Here is a 16411-nt window from a genome sequence, read left to right on the forward strand (position 1 = left end):
ATAGAATACAAACGCAACTATACTTCTTTCGAGTACGTTAACGTCCACTCGTTAAACCCACTGATGAAATATTTCAATCGGCTAGCTTATATAGAAAAGATACTTCATGTAAGTACTAGCGAGAAACTCTGCTCGAGATACGCCAATAACCCTCTATGAAGGGATGTTTGGATTAAACGGAGATACCTTGATGCATATATAAAAAGGTATGTAAACGAATAACTGCGACAGAAGTGTTTCCAAAAAAGATTTATAAAGCGATTTTATATAAATGAACACATTCATGTTACATTTTTATATAATAATTGTGTATTAGCAGAATAAAAATTAAAAATCTCTCGCGATGCGACTTCTACCTCTATTCCATTGTGGTGATTCGCTCTTGATACCGAGGGTCGGTAATGTACAGTGCGACATGATTTACTGTTGCTTAAACATTTATTCAAAATCGATTGAAAATATGTATGTAAGAGGATATGTAAACGAATAACTGCGACAGAAGTGTTTTCAAAAAGTATTTATTTGTTGAAAAATTACATTATTCGGAAGCAATAGTTAAAATTCTGCACTACAATCAGAATTGAAATACAAATAAATTTAAATTTGTAAAAAATATGAAATTTCCCATTAAATGAAGATAATGCAATGAATGAGACTGCGGATTTTTTGCAGTTATGAGAAAGATACATAGCTGCAATTTAAATCAGTCGGAACACTAACGAATTAAGAAAATAACGAATGGATACGTTATTTTCGACTTATTAAAATGTAATTCGAATAAGAATGAATTCATGATGAGAATAAGAATGATTCTTGCTTTTTTTATGCAGGAAATTTTTAGTTTACATAAGGATTCGCAGTGTAGTAATGGATGAATTGTCGTAAATGAGTAGATTCAGAGTAATTTACGTATGAATATTTCTTCTTTATTGACAAATCTTTGTATATTATACTTTGTTTTTCATTAATTATTTATAAACTTTTTACATTAGCCTTGAATATTATTATACAACGTTCCTTTTCGAATTTAACGATGCCTCCTATTTGTCTACAATCTAGACCCACGAAATCAGTGATTAAAATAAGATCGGTTGAACTGCATACTCGTTACTTTCTCATTTTCATTTCAATTTGGAATACCAACAATTTTTGGAAAGCTTAATAAAACGTTACAAAAAATGAATTTTCTTTGTGGTTGTGTTTTCTTTTTCCGGAGATATTTTTACAATTTCATGGTTGCGTTTCTACGTTTAAACGTGACAAAGCGTGAAGAGTCGCTGGTGGAAACTGATAGCGCAGTTTGCACTGATTGGAATGACAGTTTTTGTTCTATACAATACAATTCTCTGCTTATTCCAACAAAGTATTAGCAATAATATGAATAATCGATAGTACATTTCTCAGTCGATTGAACGTGAGTATGCGACTTCTAAACTCAATAATTAATAACGGGTAGCGGCAATCATCCACCCTTGCTCTCTGTTCCCTTTCTCACAGTTTCAACAATTTTTCACATTCGTTCCAATTCACAATCAGTTGAGAGCTCTCCCAAGCTTCGCAATGTTACAATAGTTCCCAATCGATTTCTTAAATTTATTCAAAATTTAACGTTACCGCGACATCCGATTTCCTATTCTCAAATCTAACAACCGAATCCCCATTTATAATTTGTCCCCATTGTAGTCCCGAATCGTTTACACGTGCGTGCAGTAAATATTGAAAAAAGTTCGACAGTTGGCTTTCTCAATTCTTAGACTTGATCAAAATAATTTCTTCGGATGCCTAAGTATAAAAATATTTGAAGTGCATGAGTATTACTCTTTTGGGATCACCATGGCACACTCTACTTGACCCGGAGACTTATTTATAGGAATCAACTTGCGCAGTGAAATCTTTAAGAATAGTATACTTACAAATAGAGAGGATACGATGCGAACGAGCGCGTTTGAGTATTAATGCGAACAAAATATAAAATGTTAAAAACACGTAGCCAATTTTTGTTTTCATTATGAAACAACGGAATTCGGGTTAAATTAATGTAATTAAGAATAGTTGCAATATGTTCTTTTTCACGCATTGTAAGCTGTTAAAACTTTTAAAAAAGTCGCTGATATTCGACACGATACTTTTAACATTTTACACTTCGGCCATACTCATCCATACACATACATGTTCTTTTGTCAGATGCACGCCGAATTGTCTGGCTCTATCGAACAGTTTTCGACAACTATTTTCGCAATACCGAAGGCTTAGCTTAACGCTGACTTCACAAATCGTCTCATGCACCAATTTATTCACACTACCCCACCGTCCACGATACGTGTGACTAGCAAATAAATGTTACTTCAACATAACTTAAATATCTTTCCCTCGCTAATTATACGTATGTGTATATATGTACACATATATGTCTAAAAATTTGTTTCACTTTTAAGGCTTCCGCTTTCCATCGCTTTCTATAAAAAAAATGTCTAAGTGGAATGATCGTTATAACTGGGAGATTAAGAGTGTTCAACGCTAATAAAAAATATAGCTGCTAAAAAAGCTATATCCTGCGTTTATTCGCAGGAAACAGAACATTTGAGTATCTGTCGCGTTAATCTGTTCACCGGATAATTCATTCTTATCACGGCGGTGTATACGATTACAATTCGAGCGAGAGTATGTTAAACTAAATAAATAAAAGGACGTGAAATTACACAGAATGATACGGTTGGATGGACACAACGAGTTGTTAAATCGTCCTGCCCGACTAACAGATTAAATCAACCAGATGCGTTCAACTGTTTCCGTGTTTCCTGTCATACCCTGTACAAATTACACACTTTCGAACAAATTTTACTCTCGTCTGTGTTCCAATGTTCACAGGTGGCTCTTATAAATTGTAAGCTGAATAGAAATAAATAAGAAAAGAATCATTTTTCGAAAAACGATTGTAAAGAGCGCGCATTCGAAATACAATGATAAATATTATCAGCATTGAGAGAATATAAAAAAAAACTATCGATACGACGAATCATAGTTATATTTAGATCTAAAATTAGTATCGGACAATGTTATCGATGCGTGAGAGCCACTCGTGCTATGCTAACGTACATGCTTTCATTTTCGAACGGTAATATTAAATTGTGCCAATCACAGGAAGAACGAGAAGAGTCAATAGTGGAAGTATATCGATTTTCTTGGTCAAGAATAGATTTAGAAAAGAAACAAAAAAAAACAATGAAATAAAAAGTGGTCCATCCTGTAATTCGATGGCATCCGGGTACAATATATCGATGCTCGACAATAGATCACCGTCATAGTTAGTAAGTATGCTTACACGATTGCAAATGACATGCGTATATGCATATATACATATACGTGTATATGTATATATGCACGCACGTGTGTATGGTGTGTGTGAGAGCGCGTGTGATGTAAATATATATATATATATATATTAATTATTGAGATAAGGCCACTAGTGGGTGATAAAAATATAATATAAATATTCCAGTTTAAGCGATAGTTTCAAAGCAATGGTTAGCGACTACACAGTACGTCCAGAGAAGAATAGATTCTTGGGTAGATATAATGAATCGTGATACGTGAATCGCATCGCACGCAAGATTCAACTTATTGTCATAGTTTCCATCGTGAACCACGACTGTATTCTCTTCGATGTACGGAGCATCGATTCGCGCGATAAAAAGGTCGCGCGGTGAATTTTTTTTTGACACGGGCACATTCCTCTCAGACATATGTAGGATTGGTTTACCTATTGCGTTGAAGATCTAATATATTATATATTAACAATAGACGACTTGTAATGAGGGGACTCGTAGTACTCGATACTAAATATATAATAATTTGTCCTTTCTTTAAAAAGTTCTACTAACAACTACAATGTACAATACAGTTCGCGCAATCCGCATACAAACACGTTATAAATTACAAAAGAATCATCACTAATGCCTCGAGTTTCGCTCCCGCACTCGGAAGAGTACTCGTCGAACGTTGCCATATCGGTTTTTCCCTAGAAATATAATGTAATATCAAGAGAACTACATGTGGCACTGATTTTTCTTTCGCACGCGTTCGACATTTTTTATCATAAAGAGAAAGCATATTTTCGCGTAGAAATTTGGAGCGATAGTACGTCAAAGTCTTTACTAATCTAGATCATTCTTTCATTCTTTCTTTCTTTCTCTCTCTCTCTCTCTCTCTCTCTCTCTCTCTCTCTCTCTCTCTCTCTCTCTCTCTCTCTCTTTCTCAGTATGAAACGAATGTACTTAAGCTTCGCGAGTAATCGTCTGTATTCTGGTTATGCCAACATTTTCGGAAAGTTCTGCGGCACACCAGGTTCCAGGCACTACACATTGAGCGATGCTTGAGCCAGATTGCGTCCGGCTTAGATCGTGTGTTACAAAGTCGACTCGTGGATGATCGTTGTGTCTGGATCGCTGCTGCTGTGGATGATCGTCGGCTGTGGCACATGCGGTATCAACGTGATAGACGACATTTTCCGGACGGGTTTCGGTGAAGCCTGAAAGAATAAATAAGATTAGAAAAAAATCTGCTTACAGCAACGATCATTTCTAAGAGATACGATGCAACGAACAGATATCCAGACACGGGTATTCAGACGTACCCATTCCCTTCTACAAGGCGCCTCGTCGTCCGAGTAGTGGTCTATCTGACCAACGTCCGTTTCGGTCGCAACGTTTCTCTTCTTTGGTTGCAAGGTGGCATAGTTGCGGCAGCCTCTGTTGAAATTAGTCATGTTCTTCTCCTCGACGATCTTCTCCTGGCAAAGTATCTCCTGCGACTTGCTTTGGTTATTGTTCGTCACGTTGTTGTTCGACTTATTGTAGAAATAGAACGGTGGCATTTTCGAGACCCAGTGGTCCAGCCCGGAACCGGTGGAGCTGGTGGAGGCTGCCGAAGAAGTTGCCGAGTTATTGGTCAATCCTCTTCGCTGGTAGAACAGCATGTAGGCGGCGTTCGTGATCAGGTTCGTGTCGTTCACTGCTTCCACTCTGGTGTCGTCGAAGCAGTACCACTGGGTGTCGTAAGGGTTCCGACAGAATGCGGTGTAATGTCCACCCTGCAGATCTTGGCCGTGGTGATTGCATATCGCGTAAAGGTCGTAGACATTTTCATCGTACTTTGGAATATTTTGTTGCCGGGGTCTGGGCTTCTTCCACGGCGACCAGCCCAGGCCGCCTAAACTGCTAACGTTATTGTGAGTCTGAACCCCGTTGTGAGCCAAGTGCGGCGTCATGTCGAAACCGTACAAGGGAAAATCGACCAGCATCGTTAACTTCGAGGTCGACCTTTGCTTGGATTGCTGCCGAAATCTTTTCAAATGTATCACCAAGATGTCTGGCAGAGACCAAAGACCTAGCTTCTTGACAACTTCTTGTTTCTTGTTGCAGTAGGGACAATGCCACGCGTCCTCCGCTCCCAAAATTTCGGCTCTGGTGTAAAGGTCGAAGCATTCTTCCAGCGTGACGGCTCCCCCTTGCTCGGAATTGGTCTTCAATTGTTTCACGCTGGCGTGTTCCTCGATCTGATCGGTGTCGTCCTGAATGATATTGCGCTTCGCAGCTTCGTCCCATTCCAGGATCAGCTTCACGTGTTGAGGGCCCGAATCGTCGGCGCAAAGAGCCAACGCTTGCTCGATCTGCTCGGTGTACAAGGGATGTTCGACGCAGGGATCTATGCAAGGATGTTCATCCTGGACCGGCGTGGCAGCAGGGTCCGCGACCCTGATGTTGAACAGTCCAGGGCTTTGACTAGACGTGAGAACATCGTCGGCCAGAACGCTGTGCATCTCCTTGAGCAGAAGCTTTTGAAGGTCTTCGTAGGACGTCTCCCTGGAGACTTGCATCGTGTACGGACTGCCGAAGCGTTGCCGGAGGTCTCCTTTGACAAGGACGTTGATCCATACCAGGAGAATGTAAGCCTGCTCGGTGGGTTCCTTCAGTTGTGGCAGTTCTATGCAGTATAGCGGGTCGTTTTCGGTGATCACAGATAGAGGTTGGCAATCTGAGAATGTCCTGGGAAGAATGAACAAGGAATTATAGCAACTGTACGTTCCGTTTAAACCGAGAGAAAGTTAACCCTTAGCGCTTCGCGTGTTTCTCGAGTACGTACTGCCTACCAGCAACTCCGGCACATTTTTGGAGCGGAGCGCCTCAGATAAAGGAAGTCTTATTTTGAGCGGAAAAGATTACACTACCTTGTGAATTATTTTATAAATATACATTTTCCTATTGTAAATAAAAGATAAATTTTAAATTCTGTAATTCACCATGTGCGATATCTTTGGTAACAATCTCCCATGTGCATTCTGGGTTTACTTGGACAAGCGTCACAGTATTCACTTTGCCCCAACTAGAGTTACTAGATATTTCTTTCAAGCTTAGAACATTTTCTGCGTAATTGTTGGTTTCCTTTATAATTTCATTCACCGATTCGTCCGTGAGAAATAATTTAAAATATTGTATCGGCTGTTCAGTGTTTGTAGGAATTTGTGGTCCAATGACCTGGAATATGTAATTTTCACTTTCAATAATCCTCATTCTTCGTCTCTTTGGTAGTATAATTTCGCTACTACTACTCTAAATGTCAGAATCATAACCAACATTGTCATCCACAATGTCTTTTAACTCTTCAAGATCAAATACGTCTTCGGTATCGCTCGGCTCTAAATTCTCATCGTGATATTTATCTTTCTCCGTGTTGCTAACCATAGAAAAGATGAAAAAATGGTTTAATCGTAATGGTACAGACTTAGCACGTTTTAGTTACAGATAACAATTGCTAACGCCGACGATAACGTATGGTAAAAACGTTTGGCTCCGCAGCGGAGCCATCGGAGTTACGGTACAAATGACAAATGTCTCCGTAGCGGAGCCTTCGGAGCGCCAAGGGTTAAGCAACGTCGTTATACCTGTGAAATCCTTCGTCGTGGACTTCCGTGAGCAACATATGATTCTCGTCGATCCCCGTGTCGCTCGCCAATATTTCTCTCAGCTCTCTCACGATAGCCGCCTGGTTCACGCTAACGCCGATTTTGACTTGTCGCGGCTGCTGCGACGTGTACAGCACGTTCACGAAAAAGTTCATCTGCCGGTGGTTCTGGGGGACGGGCACCGACACGCAGAGAAAAGGATCGAACGTGTTCGACTGCCGGTGACATCTTGGACAGGTCAGACTAGATCGGAACTGGGCTTGGAACACCGCGTGCACGAACGAGTTGTTGCACCGTACGTGATTCGCCAACGTTTCCGCCGCAACAATGTCGTCCGGACGCCCGAATGAATTCTGCAAAAGAAAATGCGATAAATATTATTATCACCTAGATACGCGAACACGTCGTTTTTCCTAAACTCTAAACCGTATCATCATCATCGCGAAGCCTTTTAACGAAGCGACTAAAATGTCGGAGACCACCTTTGAAAACTTGCACGCATAACCTAATTTTTAAAACGGCCGTTATATAATTTTTATTTGCCATCTACACGATTTACCGAGATTAATTAATATAACCAGTAGCGCGTGTAAAACGAGTCACGAATACACATATTTTCGTTTTTGGTGACATTCGACTGATTTTTCAGTCGGCCTAGATATATCGTGGCGGACCAATTTAACGGAAACGAGGTGAGTGGACATTCCGAGAGAAAACGGCAGAGACTTTCTAACTCTGAAAGCGTCATTTATATTCCATTTTCAACGGTGAACCGAAAGAATGTTTATCGGTATCGTGATCCGTGGTATTCCTTCTGAAATCACGGAATGCAAGATAGGTACACATACATATATATATATATACGTACGTATACAGGGTGTCCCAAAAATGTCTTGCAATTCGAGAATGGGAGTTTCCTGAGGTAATTTGAAGTAAGTTTGTCCTTGGCGAAAATGCAATCCACGGCTTTGTTTACGAGTTATTAACGAAAAAGAGCGACCAATCAGAGGTGAGATATGCTGGCGCAAGGCGGCCGAGCCAATGTGCGGAACTGGGCTCCGTGCGCTCATTGGCTCGGCCGCCAAGCGCTAGGCGAGCTCGCCTCTCATTGGTCAGTGTTTTTCGTTGATAATTCGTAAACGAAGCCACGGGTTGCATTTTCGCTAAGGAAAAAGTTACTTCAAATGATCCCAGGAACTTTTCATTTCCGGTTTGCGAGACATTTTTGGGACACCCTGTATACGCATATACATATACATATATGCATATATGTATATGTGTATATGTACAGACGGGATTTTGAAACATTCCTCGTAGGTACGCGTTACGGCTTCCACGTTCCAACGTAATTGGCGGGAGTTTCAAACTTTCACATTACAATTAGATATCTATCGCTGCGCCGCGGTTCGAACGAAGCGTAAGAGTGAAATAAATAACGGCGAACCATATTAATTCGTTCCACCTGTTACAGTCTGAAATTAGTATAACGATTTATTACCGCTTCGACGGTCATTTCAACCGTACGCGGTCCGATATCCGTTTGTGGCACATGCAAAGCGATGACGAAACGATTAATCCTCGCCGTTGTCATTCATAAATTATGGAGAGCGTCGACAACAAGGCTTAAAGCTGTAATGCGCTCTTCAACGTATTCGCGAGTGCAGCAACATTTAACCGGGCCTGCAGGATTTCCTTTTATTTTACGTCATCGATAGGTCGAGCAAGGTGAGAAGCCGGACAAATAACGCGCCGCAAAAATTCATTATTAAAACGATGGAAAACCACCGAAACACAGACGTAATCACTCGGTATATTTAATCTCGCAATCTACGATCTAAGAACGCTTCATAGAAACATAATCGATTTTCGATAATGCTCGACGAATTCCGACGAAGTAACTTTATCTCTCTCGATTAAAGGAAACACATACTCGAGTGTGCCTACGTGTGTGCACGCGTTGTTGCTTCAGGCCTCGGGTATATTAGAAAACGCGTGCAGCGCCTCCCGTTAATTATTATTCGATCACTTTTCGAAACGCGTTATGAATTTGTTTCGAAAGACAAGGGTCTTTTATATTTCGTTTCAACGTTCCAAGTAATAGCAAAATTGTAACGAAAATATCGTAATATTATGTACATACATGGTGTCTCGGAAATGTCTCGCAATCCGAAAGTGGCGGGTTCCTCGGGTCATTCGAAGCAACTTTTTCCTTTACAAAAATTTTCTCCGAGGCACCGTTAACGAGTTATTTAACGAAAAACAGTGACCAATGAGAGGCGAGCTCGACTGGCGCGAGGCGACCGAGCCAAAGAGCGGAACTGGGCTTCGCGTGCTGGTTGGCTGGGCCGCCTCGCGTCAGCCGTACTCGATTCTTATTGGTCGCTGTTTTTCGTGAAGCTGCTTCAAATGATCCGAGACATTTTTGGGACATCCTGTATATCGGTTCCTCTAACGTCTAAAAAAAATTCAGATCGTTTATTCCAGTTATACAAATGTTATCGCGTTCATAAAAAGCGCCCGAATATTAATGCGAATCGCTGAACACGTTGCGAAATTTATGTGTTCACGTTGAACACGGTGTAAACGTCTAATAATAGATGTAATTGCTTTCATTCGATTGCACTGTGACGGACGGAACACGAATTCAACGGCTCGTGTAGATCATCCCATACATTTCTATTCGTCGACGGCAAGGAGGTGGCGCCGCCGGCCGTTGCGATTAACAGTTACACGTGCGTCCAGCATGCGGATTCGTGTGTAACAAGCATTCCACGGTGTTATTCTTTTTTTCGCCGATTGGACGCGTGACAATCACGAAACCAGTTTGCCTCCTAAAGTACACAAAGACGATCGCTTATAACGCGACCGATCTAATAATAAACCGTCTACCGTCGCGTCGCGTCGATTCGTTTCTGGTGGTAGCGCGTCTCTGCCTATACCTTATTTTCCGTCCCCGTCCCGGTTTCGCAACTGGCCCGCCGCGACGCCGGCCGGAGAATAGCCGGCTGGAGTATGCTAATAAACGACAGACAATTGTCGCCGGATCGCTAAGACTCACAGAGACGTTTACGTTTGATCGGAATTGCCTCCTCGGCAGAGACACGCGGAACACACGATCACGGAGTCCGCCTCTCGAAAGTGTCAATCACCTCTGTCGGCGTTTTTCACCGACAGCTAACAATCGTCGCGCGTGTAATTGTTTCGAAATGGAACGACGCCAAAGAGGAGCGTAGCCAATATAACCGTACAAATAGTGAACGCTTATTAATCGAACGTTTAAGAATCGTTTTTACGTATCGTAGAATAAATAAATATTCCATGGTAAACGAGGCAGCGTGTACGTACACACGTGTATGTATACAGGATGTCCGAAAAATGTCTCGAAATCCGAGAATGGGAGGTTCCTGAGGTAATTTGAAGTAAGTTTGTCCTTGACGAGAATGCGATCCACGGTTTTGTTTGCGAGTTATTAACGAAAAAGAGCGACCAATGAGAGGTGAGATATGCTGGCGCAAGGCGACCAAGCCAATGAGCGGAGCTGGGCTTCGTGCGCTCATTGGCTCGACCGCCATGCGCTGGGTGAGCTCGCCTCTCATTGGTCAGTGTTTTTCGTTAATAACTCGTAAACGAAACCGCAGATTGCATTTTCGCAAAGGAAAAAGTTACTTAGAATGACCTCAGCTATACCACATTTCCGTGTTGCGAGACATTTTTGGGACACCCTGTACATCCTTTGGTCGGGACACGACTTTGGCAGGCATCGATCGGAAATTTTTCAATGATAATTGAATTAGTTTCAATGGTAACATTTAGCGAACCGCCTGCGAAGCTTCGCGTGCTTTTCCTCTGCCCCCTTTCCGGTCAGTGGATTCCCAGCGCGGAGTACTCGATCGGCGTGGAAGGCTTCACTTAACCGGATCACGAATCTTGTGTTTTCACGACCTTCGAAATGCGCGGTTTCCAAACCGTTTTTACGTATTCCGCACGATCGAAGGGAACCGTGCGAAACAACGTTACAAAAGAACGGGCAGCGATTCCGATTTTCGTATCGTTTACACGCGCACACGTCTCTGGTTAGACACATCGCCGATTTTCGTTGGCACGGGTCAACGGTGGCCCATCGGTTGGCTGAGATCTTCGGGACGATGACATCGCGGTGGCGAGCGTCGTTCACCGGCCAGTACGAAGCACAGAAAAATTCAAACGGCTGGGTCCCCCATTTACAGTAATGTCTCCCTATCGGTCGCCGGGACCGAATTCTAAAGTGTCGAGAGTAATACGCAGGAATTGATGTCTTCGAGCCCCGCGGCTCGCCTTTATTGTTGCCGACACCTCGCGAGAGGGAGAGAGATAGAACGAAACTCGAGTCGAGCGAAACTATATTGTATACTATGTATGTAAGGCAACGGTCAGCATCGGAAACAGCCGGTGTACAACATTGTAACGATAGAATAAAAACGATGACTTAACTTTTTTATTTCTAATTTTTTATACATGAAAATTTTTTTAATATATCGGTCACATTTTTCCAATTAAAATGATACCAAACACGACACGCTTTAGACCATTCTCATTCGTTATACGTGATAAGTAACTTATTTTATTTGCGAAAAAAGCATTGCAAAAACCGATTTTTAACATACGAAATATTAAAGGCAAGGTCGAAGAAGGTATGTACGTATGTTTTTCGAAAGAAAATATCACCAAAGTTACGCTATTCGAGCCTACGTTAGACACCGGGAATAGGAAACTTTACACGGATGGGAGACAGAAGGAAACGAAGAGACGGCCGAGAACGAAGAGTTCCATGTTTGAAATTTGCTGGGACGGGAGAAGCGACATCGTTTCGAGGACGAGCCTACGCGTGGAGATTGTAAAGGAACCGTTTTCTGTACATTTTCCATCGACCCTGGAATTTTAAGATGTCGAACATCGAGAAAGAACATGACATTTAGTCAATTTGAATATGAATTATTTACAAATTAATTTTTGTTTACATTATTTGTTACAGCATCGGTAAAGTTGACAACTTTGCCTAAACGCTTCTCCACCGCACACCACGCGCATCTTGGCAGTAAATTACGTGCAACGTCTATCGTCTTTGATTTCGTCGACAGAAATATCTGTATAAATATCTGTCCAAACTATACCGTGTTTGGTCTCATTTTAATCGGAAAACTATCAGCAGTATGTTAAAAAAAGATCAGTGTTAAAATGTTAAAATTAAAAAAAGTTATGTCATTGCATTATGAGTTGTCTTCCGGGAATTCGAGTCGAAGGAGCCGTGGCGCGTGCCGCAGCACACGTGTTCACCAACACCATCGAACTTTAGCATAGCGAGAAAATCGATAAATTAAAGGGCCGCGAGAAAATCGATAAATTACAGGGCCGTAGCAATATCTCGGCGTCGGGATTGGCATACTGAAGTTACGCCGAGAAGAGAGACATTACTGTATATCGGTTGCTTTCGCGAAGGTAACCGCTAACCACCGGCTCTTCCATTACAGCACAGATAAGGCTAATTGTTTCGAGCAGGCGATAACACTGACCGCGCATTCGTAAGCCGCCAGACTGGGATAACCGTTGAGCCATCCGCAGGATGTATCGCCGATCCGGTTGCCGGAAGTAATTTTCAATGCTCGCAGGTTGTAACGACTCACGCTACGATCCGCGACTCGCAATTGGTCAATGTCACGTTTGCGCGCGCGTGTACAGGGTGTCGAGAAAGTTGCAGAGTCCTCGGTTTTAGGGCCGACGGTTCCGAGAAGTTGAACACAAGCATGATCGGTGCCACCGACTACCGAATTCCAGACGCCTTTCCGAGCGTCAAAATTTAACCTCTCTTTCGTGCACTTTTTCGCAGTCGATCGAAACGCCAACGAATCGGATCGCGGACAATTAGAACGGTACTCGACGATTAACGATTACGTGGACCGAGACTTTTCGGATACGAACGGCACGCTGATTATTATCGAAGTTCGAAGACAGCGGTCGTGCACGAGCGCGTCCGTTTTTTGCCGATGGCCGATGACTACGCGAGAGTGGATTACGTCAGACTGGACCAGCGGCGGGTTCGGTGGGGCGCCGCGGACGAAAGGAGATGGAACATGGGACGAGCGCGGCCTTGAGACGACCTTGACACATCCTTCGATCGGCGGACGGATCGAATTCGTAATTGTTGACAATCGGCGACTATAAAAAACAAGCCGCGAGGCTCGGATAATCGTGTATCGTCTTCCGAAATTGTCCATTCTTGGTCACAAGCTGAGGGAATCGTTCGGAAGAGTTTATTGTATTCCGAAAGCAGCATCGCTTTAGGTAACACTTTCGAACGGAAACGAATTGTTCCTGTTTAACCCCTTGACGTAGTTTGATTGAAAATTCTGTTCTTTAACCCATTGACAAGTACGAGATATCTCGTAGTAAGCGTCTGTACCAAAACTGCTAGCTACGAGATATCTCGTATTGGGTGCTGCAAGTTTAGATTGGCTACAAATGGCTGTTTGAGTTAGAAACTATTAGAAAGGATGAATGAAAAGTGTATACAGTGTAGAGAACATATTGATTATCAATAAAAAAAATTACTGTAAATGCCATTGCAATATTATATCGGTAACTTAATATTATTATATTTTGTAAAACTTCACGTTTTTTTTTTTTTTTTTTTTTTTCTTTAAAATAAAACCGTAGCACCCAGGGCAAAACGCGCTAAATTTGCGTGGCAGTCAGTGGGTTAAACGAACCAATTTAAACGAACCGCGTCGCGATAGCTACGTTCGCGCGGATTGCGCAATGGATTTCGTGTCGATTTTCATCAGATCCGAGAAGCGTGATATTTTTTTTCACCAAGCTGCGCGAAATTCGATCGCGCGATGGAGTGCCCGCTGACGTCGCGGTGCGAGAAAATACAAATGATATCCGAACCGGAGACTGATCGCTTCCTTCTTTGTATGTATGTATGTATATATGTGTGTGTACTGTTGCAAAACAAAGGACCGGAAGTTGGGCTTCTCAAAACATTCTTTACGTAACAGTCGCAATCAACGGCTCTCGGCGCGCAGCTTATAATTAACTTTTTTCGGCCTGTCAAACGCGAAACCTGTTCGGTCATGCGCATTTCGAATAGCGAGATAGAGTAATGTCTCCCTAACTGACGCTCGGATTGTCCACAAAAATGGACAATTTGTGAAGAGGAGATACCATTATTCGAGCCTTGCAGCTCGTTCTTATAGTTGTTGACAATTCGTGACTACACAAATGAACCGCAAGGCTCCAATAATCGTATCTTCTCTTCCAAAAGTTGTACATTTTTGTGGTCAATCTGGGCGTCAATTAGAGAGACATTACTGTAAAAATTATGAAATAATCGAATCTCTTCGCGCTTCCCGAATAATATTAATTGACCGACGACGATCTTCGCTGCCGTTCTCGGCCAATAGCGATCGAGTGCCGCGGCAGTGGGGCAGCTAAATAAATGTGGAGGTGGGTGGGGGGGGATATAAGCGCAAAAGCGCCTTCTTGTCGCGCGAGGACTATACGTTGTCCCGCGTACAGTAATGTCTCCCTTACTGACGCTCGGATTGTGCACAAAAATGGATAATTTGGGAAGAGGAGATACCATTATTCGAGCCTTGCAACTCGTTTTTTATAGTTGTTGACAATTCGTGACTATAAAAATGAACCGCAAGGATCGAATAATCGTCTCTCATCTACCTAAATTGTCCATTTTTGTGGACATTCTGAGCGTCAATTAGAGAGACATTACTATACTCGAATCACCTTCCGCGTCCCTCGTTCTACTCGGTACGAAAAAATTCGCTCTGTACAATAAAATTCATACAAATGCATATTTTTCATGTCGGAATAGAAGACTCGCAAGTTCGAAACAACGAACAGAGAGAATCAGTGGTGTAGCGTTATTAGATGTGATTATTAATGATGATGACGATTATTAAAATTAGATGTACAGAAAAAAGGGAAGAATTAAATAAATTTATAATATTATTTATAATATTATTATAGTGTAATTTAGTTTACGTCGATAGAATTTATTATCAACCCTTTGCACTCGAAGCCATTTTAACTGTAAACCTAAATTAATTTTTCTGACTCACGATATTTCCATTTTATATGACAAAGTGCATTTTACGCACATGAAATTTATAGTCTTACGATTCGTGCAACAATTAGACTTTTAACAATTCTTTACGTCTAGACTTTTATAATATAAAAATTATCCTGGAGCGTGATCTAACAATTTTTTTTTTTTAATGGCACCTCAGAGTCACCACTCGAGTGCAAAGGGTTAATTATAAGTATCGTGGCCATTGTAAATCGAAGGCCATCCTAAGCCAAAAGCTGAGGATTTTATGTCGATCAAATAAATAAATAAGTAAAATATTTTTCTTGTCGATGCTTAATAGGATTTTAGGAAATTTAAAATTTCATTTAACCTTGACCGCATCGATTTCAATGCTTCAGACTAGACATGACGAAATACAGTAACTGTAATTGCTCCATGTAGAACCGGTAATAATCATTCAGCAGGTACGCTCGTTAACGGCCGATGCAATCATCAATGACAACGCGTCGACGACAAGATTCCTCGCGGCAAACATTGACTTGCGTACACGCGAAGTGTGTCATTCGGAAGACAATTCGTACACGCGCAGGCCCACGACCGATAGATCAGTCGAATCCAAATAAACCGAACGGCGACGACTTTAAACCGGCGTTGGTAAACAATCGGCGCAAAGAACAAGAGATGTCTTCTTCGAGCGCAAAGATATTAGGTTCGTTATTTACGATTTCTTTGCTGAAAATAAATACAGTGGTGACAAATAATATAAAGAATATTAATAATAATAATAATTATTAGTAGTAGTATTAATAATATTATATTATTAATTAATATTATTATTAGTATTAGTAATATTATAATAATACTACTATATAATTATTATATAATAATAATAATAATTATTATTAGTATTATTATAATAATACTACAATATAACTATTATATAATAATAATAATTAATATTATTATAATAATACTATCATATAATTATTATATAATAATAATTATTATTATTAGTATTATTTATATTATTTGTCACCACTGTATTTCTGTTCAGCCAAGAAATCGTAAACAACGAATCCAATATCTTTGCGTTCGAATAACAATAATAATAATTATTATTATTATTATTGCTATTATTATTTTTATTACAGTATAAATAATTTCTACGTCTAAATTTCGTTCGGATCCCTTGCGATAGAATTTATGAACGAGGCAAAACGCGTTCGTAATAATACATTAAGGAATTTATTCCCTAATAAAAATCGAAGAAATGGAATATTTGTGATCGTCGATTCACTGTCAACGGTTAAATTGAATCGGGACGGAGCGTATTCCGTAAAAAACTCGGTTATCGGATTTCACGGATT

General features: G+C 41.1%; 1 protein-coding gene across 1 annotated transcript in view; it reads right to left on the reverse strand.

Moving 5' to 3' along the window:
- Positions 1-904: 904 nt before the first annotated feature.
- LOC117220704 (ubiquitin carboxyl-terminal hydrolase 31) overlaps positions 905-16411 on the reverse strand; it is a 48880-nt gene continuing 33373 nt past the window's right edge. Inside the window, exons 2-4 of the mRNA XM_076528643.1 lie at positions 6941-7314; positions 4634-6044; positions 905-4528 (exon numbers count right to left, since the gene is read on the reverse strand). Coding sequence (XP_076384758.1) covers positions 4406-4528; positions 4634-6044; positions 6941-7314 — 1908 coding nt within the window. The 3' untranslated portion in view covers positions 905-4405. The remainder of the gene's footprint in view (positions 4529-4633; positions 6045-6940; positions 7315-16411) is intronic.

Source organism: Megalopta genalis, chromosome 1 (assembly GCF_051020955.1).
Source record: "Megalopta genalis isolate 19385.01 chromosome 1, iyMegGena1_principal, whole genome shotgun sequence".
Classification (NCBI taxonomy): domain Eukaryota; kingdom Metazoa; phylum Arthropoda; class Insecta; order Hymenoptera; family Halictidae; genus Megalopta; species Megalopta genalis.